Source organism: Mobula birostris, chromosome 24 (assembly GCF_030028105.1).
Source record: "Mobula birostris isolate sMobBir1 chromosome 24, sMobBir1.hap1, whole genome shotgun sequence".
Taxonomy (NCBI): Eukaryota; Metazoa; Chordata; class Chondrichthyes; order Myliobatiformes; family Myliobatidae; genus Mobula; species Mobula birostris.
The window spans coordinates 17969819-17982093 of NC_092393.1; the positions used below are offsets into that span (position 1 = coordinate 17969819).

The 12275-nt window shown below is 41.3% G+C and overlaps 1 protein-coding gene across 3 annotated transcripts in view; it reads left to right on the top strand.

Moving 5' to 3' along the window:
- LOC140187173 (putative uncharacterized protein MYH16) overlaps window positions 1–12275 on the top strand; it is a 328506-nt gene that overhangs the window by 69678 nt on the left and 246553 nt on the right. For 2 of the 3 annotated variants that reach the window (XM_072242198.1, XM_072242202.1), the window contains exon 2: window positions 5095–5244. The exons of the other annotated variant lie outside the window; for it this stretch is intronic. In XM_072242198.1, the coding sequence (XP_072098299.1) occupies window positions 5095–5244 (150 nt within the window). The remainder of the gene's footprint in view (window positions 1–5094; window positions 5245–12275) is intronic. 3 annotated transcript variants of the gene reach the window in all.

Genomic DNA, 12275 nt, shown 5'->3' on the forward strand with positions numbered 1-12275 from the left:
GCTTGAACGCACGCGAGGTCATTACAGCGTGTATGCTGACTTCCCATGTCAGCGTGGGAAGGAGATCAATTCCTCGGGCTTGCAAATGACGGCGGGCTGAAAAGTATGTTTGACATAACATCTGTGCCGGCATTCTGGATCAAAGTCAAGGGCGAATATCCTAAGATAGCCACGGAAGCACTGAAAACATTGCTTCCATTTCCAACATATCTCTGCAATGAATGCAACGAAAACTGAATTGCGGAATAGACTGAACGTAAGGAGCCCCCTTTGAGTATCGCTGTCTCCCATCACCCCTCGATGGCTCCGTCTTGTTGCAGGGAAACAAGCCCAGGGCTCCCACTGATTCAGCAATATTGGTGCATTGCAATGATTTTATATGTTCATACGGGGAAAATATGTGCTGTGTTTAATATCCAAACGTCACTTAAAATGTTATGATGCTATTGACTTACTTATATAACCATATAACAATTACAGCACGGAAGCAGGCCATCTCTGCCCGTCTAGTCCGTGCCGAACGCTACTCTCACCAAGTCCCACCGACCTGCGCTCACCCCATAACCCCCCCATTCCTTTCCTGTCTATATACCTATCCAATTTAACTTTTAAATGATAATATTGAACCTGCTTCTGCCACTTCTACTGGGAGTTCGTTCAACACGTACTTCAAGCCCCCCTGTCCTCCCCTGATAATTGACATCGCTATATTCATGCGAGGAAAATATGCGCTGTGTGTTTAATATTAAATTCTTTAGCTAAACCCTTTTAGAAACGAAATTGAGTGTATTAGCCACTTATCACCGATATTCCGGTCGTGATTAACAGCACCCCCTTCCCGAACAGAATCGCCAAAAACGATTTGTATCAAAAAACGGCACGTGCACGCATACACAAGTCACGCATGCGCACTGGTGCCCGCGCAAGGTTTCATGGTCATTGTAGTCTTTTCGGGGTAAACAACGTATTTGACTGCTACTGTACTCTTGTCCGTTGGCAACCATCCCCTCCCCCCACCTCCTCGGTTGGCCGGTCCGCAAGAATATTGTCAATATGAAACCGGTCCGCACTGCAAAAAAGGTTGGGGACCCCTGCTCCATCCTGTGCAGAGGGCATTGATTTACTTTCAGTAATAGCTTAATGGTAACCTTAAAATCACCACAGATCTTGACAGACCTGTACTTCTTGGCTACTGGGACACCTGGCATTACCCATGGGTTCCATTCAACTTTGGAAAGAATTCCTTCAGCCTCTATGCGATCTAGCTCACTGGCTACTTTGTCACGGATTGTATAAGGAATCAGACGGGTATGTAAAACCTGGGTGTGACTTTTTCATTTAATACTATTTTACCCTTGATATGTTTGACTTTTCCATTGCCATCTTTGAACACTGCTGTGGCATCATCCAGTACCTTTCTTAATTTGCTTTCAGTTGACTCACTTGCAGGGGATGCGGCATGCAAATACTGGATGGATTTCCAATCAAGTTTTAGTTGTCAGAGCCAATTATGGCCCCACAATACCAGCCCTCCTATTTTTAACCACTCGCAAGCCGAATGTGGCTAGTTGGTTATTGTATCTCACTGTTACAAACGTCATTCCCACAAGATTATCTTTCCTCCAGTATAAATTCTTAGTTGGATATCTACAGGTCTCCAGTATAAGTTCTTAGTTCGATATCTACAGGTCTCCAGTATAAGTTCTCAGTTTGATATCTACAGGTCTCCAGTATAAGTTCTTAGCTGGATATCTACAGGTCTCCAGTATAAGTTCTTAGTTCGATATCTACAGGTCTCCAGTATAAGTTCTCAGTTTGATATCTACAGGTCTCCAGTATAAGTTCTCAGTTGGATATCTGCAGGCTTCAGTTCAGTATCTTCGAAATGCCGTTCAAACTCATTTTGTGGAATGACTGAAACAGCTGAGCCAATGACCAACTCCACTTCTCATGTAAACCATATCATCTGTCTATTGTTAGTTTTGCCATTATAAATCTCAAGGCTACCCAGTCCTGTGGTCACTCTCATCATTTTCAAATTTTCCATCAATAGCATGCAGATTAATACTCTTTTTGGAACTGCAACTTGACTTTTCATTTTTATCTCTTCCCTGTGCAGTCCATTTATTTTTGTCTGACCAACATGCTCTTTGTATGTGTCCTAATTTGTTGCACTTTCTGCAAATTTCACCTTTAAACCTGCATTGGTCTGATGTATGTGAGACCCTGCCACATCCCCAACATTACTTGTTTAGCCAGGCAGGTTTCTGTTTAGACTTTGTAATTTTGTCCACACTCATTTTCATTCCTGACTGCAACTCATTTGCACTGCTGGCTTCTATTTCATGCATTGATTTCAACTGTTCTTTTAAATGTGAGTTTTGCTTCAGCTAAGAGCCATTTATGAATGCTTTCTTATAAGATTCCCCAAAGTAAATGATCTCTCAGTGCATCATTAAGCTACTGCTGAACTAGCAATGCTAACAGAATTTCTCCAATTTGGCCACACAAGCTGAAATGGACTCCCTTTCCTTTTGATTGCACTTATGAAACTGAAAGTGTTCTGCAGTCAGCAACGGTTTCAGTTCTGTATCTTCCTGCATTACATTCATGATATCAGCAATGCTCACTTCAGCTGGTTTGGCTGGAGTATTTAAACGTCTAAGCAAACTGTATGCATATCCACCCATTGCACTCAGCAACACCGGCGCTCGTTTTTCATCAGCTTTTTCATTTTCTTCAAAATACTGCTCAATTCATTCAGTATACGTCATTCAGGTATCTTTCTTACAATTGAACGCATTTATCTTTCCATTGTAGTTAACCATTTACGTTCTTTTGAAAGAGTTTTTATTCTTGTCACCTGGTACTCTCTGTTTATGAACCTGTGTCTATATTTGTTGCTTGTTAATTTCATCCATTTTTTTGCCCTTTTTAAAACTCAAGCAGCTGACTCACCTTCCGAAGAAAAACATACTGCACTTCATCAGCTAGGTAGCTGTCTCGGGTACATTTTAAAACTTCCTCATCGCCACTGTTATGTCTTGTAACTCCAGGAACTAATTGAAAGAAACAGACAGGAATCAGGGATATATATCTTTTTAGTATTCTTCCCTTTTTTTTAGTAAGATACAAACGTATGATGTGGTGATGTAATTTATTTAATGAGATACAACAAAAATAGACCCTTCTGGCCCTTCAAGTTGCACTACCCAGCAATCCCCCAATTTAATCCTAGCCTAATCACGGGACAATTTACAATGACCAATTAACCTACCAACTAGTAAATGTTTGGACTGTGGCAGGAAAGTAGAGCACCCAGAGGAAACCCATGCAGCTATGGGGAGAATGTACAAATTAGGAATTTTTCACGATCATTTTCCACTGTTGCCTTCTTCAGTTAAACAACTGAACAACACCTCAGAATGTGCAGAATATCCTGTTACATTTGCCATTTATTTTCTTATTCTCAACTGGTGCGCTTGGGAAGTATTCAGTACAAGCAGGAGGTTTTGCATTCCTTTGATTGCTCAATTGTTATGTCTGGAACTGAGCAATGATTACTTGCAGATGACAATTCTAGATGATACTTTCTCAGGTGAGCTCAGAAAATTGCTATGTTTCTATAACATGGCTGAAATATAAATTTTAATATTATTCTCCAAATACTAATCATGTGTGAAGTAATACAAGTTTGCATTAGTTTAACTTAAGCCCTTTGATGTGGTTTTAATCCATTGCCCTTGTTTTAGTTACTATTTGCTGTAGAGGAACTAAAGCCATGCAATAGAAAGATCCTACTTGTATTTTCACTCTCCCAGAGTTGCTCATTGATTTGTCTTTATTGTGAACCTGCAGAGGCCATAGTGAAGGATGTCAATCTGTAATGGTATATCACTATGGTATTTTCCTTTCTGTCTGTCTGTCCTGAAGTTAGGTTCATTAATGTGAGAATGGACACTTCAAGTTTTGGTTTGTATCAAATAGGCAGGATTATTTCTGGTGACCTGTATTAACAGTTCCTGTAACAAGTAGTTGATACAGCCCAGCACATCACATGTAAAGTCTTCCCCACCAGTGGGCACATCTACATGGAGCGCTGTCAGAGAAAAACAGCATCCATCATCAGGGAGGGACCCCCACCACCCACGTCATGTCCTCTTCTCACTGCTGCCATCAGGAAGAAGGTATAGAAGACTCGGGACTCACACTACCAGGTTCAGGAATCGTTATTACCCCTCAATTATCAGGTTTTGAACCAGTGGGGATAACTTCACACAGCTTCACTTGCTCCATCACTGAACAGTTCCCACAACCTAAGGACTTATTTTCAAGGACTCTTCATCTCATGTTCTCGATACTTATTGCTTAGTTATTCATTATTATTATCATTTCCTTTATTGCATCTGTAGTTTGTTGCCTTTTGTACAAAGGTTGTCTGCAATTTTGGGTGTGGTCTTTCACTAATTCTATTATGATTATTGGAATTACTGAATATGCCAACAAGAAAACAGATCTCAGGATTTTATATGGCGAGATTATTGTACTTTGATAATAAAATTACTTTGAACTTTTGAACAGTTGACAAATAGTTTCTGAATTTTAATACGTCTTACAATATAATAAATGTATTTCTTTAAAAGAATTTACAAAATCTTAGAATATATACCGTGCAAAGTAATGTGCATGAATGGATAAAGCAAACAGAGAAGTTTTTTTCACAACTAGTACATCGTTATTGTACTTTTTACATCGCTATTGTGAGGAAGGGCCAGGGACAGGGGTTACATTGTGATTTTCTCTTAACACTCATGGTGATCTGGTTTCACTGATGCTCATTCACAGTCACCCTTACAAAGCTTCAGAGCGGGATGGAGATTCATTACCTAATGCATGTTAAGAATGTTATAAATTCTCTCTCAGACATTACTCAATCAGTCTCAGTGTGCATTGAAATTAAGGGGAATGTCCTGAGCAAGATTTATTTTGGAGAAGTTTATTGTGATGCTGTTTTGTTGCACTACTCCTTTTGTGAAGTGGCATCTGTGTTACACTTTTGAAAAGGCATGTCTTAACAAGATTTTCCTTTTGTAGGTTAAACCACTTCATGTGACAGGTCAAAACATCAAGATGAGGGCAAAGGAGGAGGAGCTAAAACTGGCTGTTGAAAAAGCAGATAAATTTTCTTTGCGAATTCAGGAGCTAGAGCAGAAGAATGCTCTGCTGGTTCAGGAGAAGAGTGCTGTAAGTTCACTGCATACCATACCAAGTGTTCTTGATAAATGTGTCCCTGAAAACAATAACCATAACTCCTCTCATTCTTTAAAGTGATAAAATATATGAAACATCTGTGAAAGTTAAGAGACCAAGAGTACATTTTGTGAACACACAGCAAAATGGGTAGAAATTGTATGTACAAAAATGTAGTTGGGTTTGAAGAAGAAACTGGTATATTAGAGTTTGTATATTGAAGTGGTTGGTATTCCCATGCACCTCCTGAACCTGTGGATTTAGGAGTCAAAGAAACTTGGCAAGCTACACTGTAGCAGCTGTTGGTAGTAGAGAGAATATTACTAGTAGAAGATTCAGAGCAAATCACAAGCAAGAGAAAATCTGCAGTTGTTGGAAATCCAAGCAAGTTCCTCCAAAATGCTGGAGGAACTCAGCACGCCAGGCAACATCTATGGCAAAGAGTACAGTCGACGTTTCAGGCCAAGACCCTTCAGTGTTAATCGATTGGCCCAACTCTCCTGGATTGTGTTGTGCTTCTTGAATGTTATTGGAATTGCAGCCATCTAGGCAAACAGACATTATTCTATCACACTGAAGGTGAAAAAGTTTTAAGGATCCAACCAATGTATTAGATGAGCACTCAGCTGCTGACTTGCTGTTGTACCAGATGTGTGGTTGTTCTAATTAGTAATGAAACGATGTGTTTGGTGTAGAATTTGACTATGTTAATTGCTATTTATTATCAGAGAATATTATAGTATATAGTATACAACCTGAAATCTTTACAACTCGGGTTGTATACTCTATACCTTCTCTGACACATTAAACCATTGAATCATTGAATCAACCCCTTTCACTGAAAAGGTTTGCTGATGATGATTGATGATAACTTGTGACTAGAATATAATTTGCTACATAATGAATAATATTTTAATGCTGTTCAGGTTTTGCCACAGAGTGGCATGGGGATGTTATGTTATCCAAGGATCCTCAAATGGGAGGGAAAACGTTGCAATCATAGGTGAACCCCAGTTTCAAATATTACGAAGGGAGAAGGTCATTGCTCAAGCAGTTGGTTGTGATTAGGTTGGGGAATTATCCTGAGCAGCATCCATAACAATCTCTTGATACTGAGATGATGGCCTACAAACAAACACGTTGCATTGTGTCAGGTGTCCTTGTGACTGGTTGGGTGTATTCCTCCTGATTCGCTGACTTCAGCTTTGTTGAGATTTAAGAGCTTTATTTTAAGATGATCCCACAGTGGCCTGTTCATCTTTGAAATATCACTCTTTTGTTCATACTTGCATTTAGGGCTCTAATGAGAATAGAAATGACTGAAGTCGGAAATCAGAATGATCTTTGGTAAGAGGTTTATTCACACATAGAACAGTATAGAACAGGAACAGGACATTCAATCCACGATCTCGTGCCAAGTTAATTAAAAGTTTAACTAAACTATTCCTTCTTTCTACACAACAACCATATCCCTCCATTTTCTGCACACTCACATGCCAATCTATGAGCTTCTTAAATGCCTTCAGCATTTTTGCCTCCACAACTGCTCCTGGCAGCATGTTCCAGGCAAATATCACTCTCTATGCCCTGCTCATTGACTTTGAACTTTAACTGCATACCCTTTAGGATCAGCCATTTTACCTCTGAGGAAAAAGAGACCACAAATTTTATTTGTGTAAGTATTGCTCAATGGCACTGCCATTATACCTTCCATCACTTTCCTGGTAGTTGAGACCAGTAAATAGCATAATTACGTTTGTCTTTTTTTGCTTGTGAAGAAGACATATGTGGGTAACTTTCCATCTTGTCACAGCATGTCCATTTATAGAGTCATAAAGCACTACAGTATAGAAATGGGCTCTTTGGTCCATCTACTCAATGCCAAACCGTTATTCTGCTTAGTCTCATTGACCTGCACCTGGACTATAGCCCTCCCATCCATGTATATATTCAATGCTGTATCTGTTCTGGAAATACTTGGTTAGAATTGTAGAACATCAGTGTTCAGTGCAACTCAGAGGTATCACTACATCTCTTCACCTGTTGTCTGTAATGTGCCCTTGACTTCCTGCAGTATAGTTGTGGATAGAAATTCTTCAGTGTAATTTTAAACACAAAATAATCTGCAGACACTGGGGTCAAAGCAACACCCACAACACGCTGGAGGAACTCAGCAGGTCGGACAGCATCAGTGGAAACCATGAGTCAACATTTCGGGCCGGAACCCTTCGTCAGGACTGTAGAGGGAAGGGGCAGAGGCCCTATAAAGAAGGTGGGGGGAGGGTGGGAAGGAGAAGGCCAGTAGGTTCCAGGTGAAAAGCCAGTAAGGGGAAAGATAAAGAGTTGGGGGAGGGGAAGCAGGGAGGTGATAGGCAGGAAAGGTGAAGAAGGAATAGGGGAAAACACAATGGGTAGTAGAAGGAGGCGGAACCATGAGGGAGGTGATAGGCAGCTGGAGGAGGGGGCAGAGTGACATAGGGATAGATGAAGGGAGGGGGAGGGAATTACCAGAAGTTGGAGAGTTCTATGTTCATACCAAGGGGCTGGAGACTACCCAGATGGTATACGATGTGTTGCTCCTCCAAACTGAGTTTAGCCTCATCATGGCAGTAGAGGAGGCCATGTATGGACATATCTGAATGGGAGTGGGAAGCAGAGTTGAAGTGGGTGGTTACTGGGAGATCCTGTCTGTTGTGACGGAGGTGCTCGACGAAGCCGTCCCCCAATCTGCGTCGGGTTTCACCGATGTAGAGGAGGCCACACCGGGAGCACCGGGTGCAATAGATAGATGACCCCAACAGACTCACAAGTGAAGTGTTGCCTCACTTGGAAGGACTGTTTGGGGCCCTGAATGGTGGCAAGAGAGGAGGTGTAGGGACAGGTGTAGCACTTGTGCTTACAGGGATAAGTGCCAGGTGGGAGATGCTTACAACTCTGCTTCCCACTCCCATTCAGATATGTCCATACATAGAATTCTCCAACTTCCGGTAGTAATCTCCCCCTCCCTTCCTCTATCCCTATGTCACTCTGGCCCCTCCCCCAGCTGCCTATCACCTCCCTCATGGTTCCGCTTCCTTCTTCTACTACCCATTGAGCTTTTCCCCTATTCCTTCTTCATCTTTCCTGCCTATCACCTCCCTGCTTCCCTTCCCCCTCCCCTTTATCTTTCCCCTTACTGGTTTTTCACCTGGAACTTACCGGCCTTCTCCTTCCCACCCTCCCCCCACCTTCTTTACAGGGCCTCTGCCCCTTCCCTCTACAGTCCTGACGAAGGGTTCCGGCCCGAAACATCGACTCATCGTTTCCACGGATGCTGCCTGACCTGCTGAGTTCCTCCAGCGTGTTGTGAGTGTTGCCTCAATGTAATCTTCTGCTAGCTACAATCAACTGAAACTGCAGTTTTCCCCATGATTTAACCTCTTCATTTATCCCTCCTGTCCTCTCCTGAACAAACGGTACATTACCTTTTTATGAAAGCGAAGGGCAAAGTAAGTGTAAAAGTGGATCATCCATCTGACGTTTCTGATGGAGTTTTGCAAATAACTCAGCAATGTCTTTGACACACTTGTCACAGACAAAACTATCACAGATGTTCTTGTACTTCCTGCTGTTAGCTCTTTAATTGGTCACTTAACCTGTCAAGACTAGAAGTTGGATCTGTTGGGTGTGAAATCCACAGTAAAACCTTTCAGCTCTTTGCTACATAATTTAGCCTCACCAGGTTGCTGGCTCATTCCTCACATTTGCCTTTTAATGAACTGAACGGGTCCCCTGTTTTGGAGTGTGCCATGTACCCAAAACTATGGGCAAAGTGACTAATTATATTGGGGAACGTTTTAGAAGGACATCAGAATGTAGAGGTGAGTTTATGCTACCTCCTTGGTTAACCTATTCATTTTATTCTTTATCTACTTCCCTGCAAACCCATTGTCTTACTCATGCCTATGAATATACCTCAGATGAATACAAGCCCACCCCACTTACAAAGAGAGTCGATGGGCTAATATAGAAAAGAAAGTTTGTGGTGATATGTCCAATTATAGAATCTTAGAGCACTACAATACTGAAATAGGCCCTTCGGTCCATTTAGACCATGCTGAACTGTTATTCTGCTTGGTGTCATTGACCCGCACCTGGACTATAGCCCTCCAATCCATGTATCAATTCAAATTTCTCAAAATTCAAAATCAAACCCACATCCACCACTTCTGCTGGCAGCTCATTCCACACTCACACCACTCTCTGAGTGAAGAAGTTCCCCCTCAGGTTCCCCTTAAATATTTCACATTTCATCTATTTTCCCAGTTGAAAAGCCTGCTTGCATTTACCTTATCTAATTCCTTATAACTTTGCAAACCTCTATCAAATCTCCCCTCATTCTCCTATGCTCCAGAGAATAAAGTCCCAGCATATTCAACCTTTCCCTTTAACTCAAGCCTTCAAGACCCAGCAACATCCTTGTAAGATTTTTGTGTACTCATTCAATCTTGTATCTTTCCTGTAGGTAAGAGACCAGAACTGCACACAATACTCCAAATTAGGCCTCGTCAATGGCTTATAAAACTTCAACATATCTTCCCAACTCCTGTATACAATACTCTAATTTATGAAGGCCAACGTACCATAAGTTTTCTTTATGACCCTATCTATCTGTGATGTCTCTTTCAAGGAATTATGGATCACATTCCCTTCAACCATACTCCTCAGTGCCCTACAGTTCTCTGTGTAAATCTTATTCCGGTTTGTCCTCACAAAGGGTAATGCCTCACACGAGTTTGCATTAAATTTCACCACCGTCTTTCAGCTCATTTTTCCAGTTGGTTCAGATCCCACTGCAAATTTTGATAGCCTTCCTCCCTGTCCACTCCTGGTGCTATCTGCAAATTTGCTGTTCCAGTTTACCATGTTATATTCCAAATTTGTTAATATACAGCAGACGAAAATCAACAATGGACCCAGCACTGACCCCTGCAGTACATCAATAGTCACAGGGCTCCAGTCAAAGAGGCAACCATCTACTAACTCTCCCTAGCTTCTCCTACAAAGCCAATGTTGAATCCAATTTACTCTTTCATCCTGAATGCTAAGTGACTGAACCTTATTGACCAAGAGCATAGCATTCCACGAAAGAAAGAAACACTCTATAAATATACAAGCTATGAAAACAGAATGGGTCGAGTGAGAGTTACAGAGACAAAGTGGATAGGGGAGGCATAATGTTTAACCATGTCTTTTTTCTTCTGTACTGTGGTTTTTAGCTATACAGGTGGCCCCCATTTTCCGAATGTTCGCTTTATGACACCTCGCTGTTATGAAAGACCTACATTAGTTACCTGTTTTCGCTAACAGAAGGTGTTTTCACTGTTAGGAAAAAAGGTAGCGCATGCCCGAACAGCCAAGCTCCTCCCCCGCATCTGTATTCTTGCTGGCATTGCTTAAACACGTGCTTTATCTTGATTTATTTTGTGCATCCATTAGCAAGATGAGTTCTAAAGTATCAGAAAAGCCTAAAAGAGCTCGTAAGGGTGTTACACTTAGCGTAAAACTAGACATAATTAAGCGTTTTGATTGTGGTGAATAAAGTAAGGACATTGTCCGCGGGTTAAACTTGCCTGCATCCACCATTCACACTATTTATACGCAGAGAGAAAGAATTTTGAAAGCTGCCAACGTTACTGTTGGTTCTGCTCGTAGCAGAGTGGTCTTTCTTAGTCGGCATCCAAAAATGGATAAAATGGAAGGTTTATTGCTTGAGTGGATTGATGGGTGTACAAAGCGTGGTGTTCCGTTAAGTTTTCTTAATCAGCCAGTCTTTTATAGAAGCTGAAACAGAAAGCACTGGACGATGGTGATGAAAGTGATGCGAAAGTGGAATATAAAGGTAGTCATGGGTGGTTTGATCGGTTTCTGAGGCGAGGGCAGCTTCATAGTTTAAGCAGTGGTCCCCAACCAACAGATCGCGGACTGATACATTGCCATGTAGCACGCAGGTGTACAGCGGTAGTCGGAACGCACCCAGCACATCTTTAAGAAAAAAGCCGAAATAAACAGGCTAATTAATTAGGTGCTCCCTGGCACGTAAATGTTGGCCCAGATCAGAGGCAATTGCCGATTGCGTCAGGTGGTTATTCGTATAAGCAAGTGTTTAACTGTGATGAAACTGCAATTTATTGGAGTCTTCTCGATTCTGGTAAGTGAGACTACACTGTACATACATTATTTCTACTTTATATAGGCTGTGTATTTTTATGTGTTATTTGGTATGATTTGGCAGCTTCATAGCTTAAAGGTTACTGGAGAGAGTGTTTCTGCCGAGAGCGCTTCTGCAAGATTTTCGCTGCGCTTTACGGTGCTGCAGAAAAGTATTTCTACTTCATATAGGCTGTGTATTTATCATAGCATTCCTGTTTTTACTATACGTTACTGTTATTTTAGGTTTTGTGTGTTATTTGGCATGATTTTGTAGGTTATTTTTTGGGTCTGGGGACGCTCACAAATTTTTCCCCTTATTAATAAATGGTAATTGCTTATTCACTTTACGAAATTCCGGCTTACGAACCATTTTATAGGAACACTCTACCTTCGGATAGCGGGAGAAACCTGTAATTTTTAACTTAGGATAAGACTATAATATTCTGAATACAGGTTGCAAAGAAATAATTGGAGGGAAGGGATTGCTCTCCAAGAGCCAGCATGGACCAAATAGTTTTCTGTCTTGTAAGAAAATATGGAAATAACACATCATTTTCTCTCTGTCTGTGGCAGTTCTTGGGAATTAATATTGAATTAAAACAGCTGAGGTAACCACACACATTTTTGTTTTCTTTTCTCCACAAATATGAACATTCTCTGTGCTAAAATTGTTCCTTTTTGATTTTTTTGTCTTTAGCCTCTTGTTTTTAGAGTAGTTGTTTCCTGGGCAATTTTGGCCTACCCTGGAATCATGAATCATTGTAGATCCTTTGACCTATTCTCTTCTGACTTGATGGCACTGTGGCCCCAACTCTGTCCATCGGACATGCTAA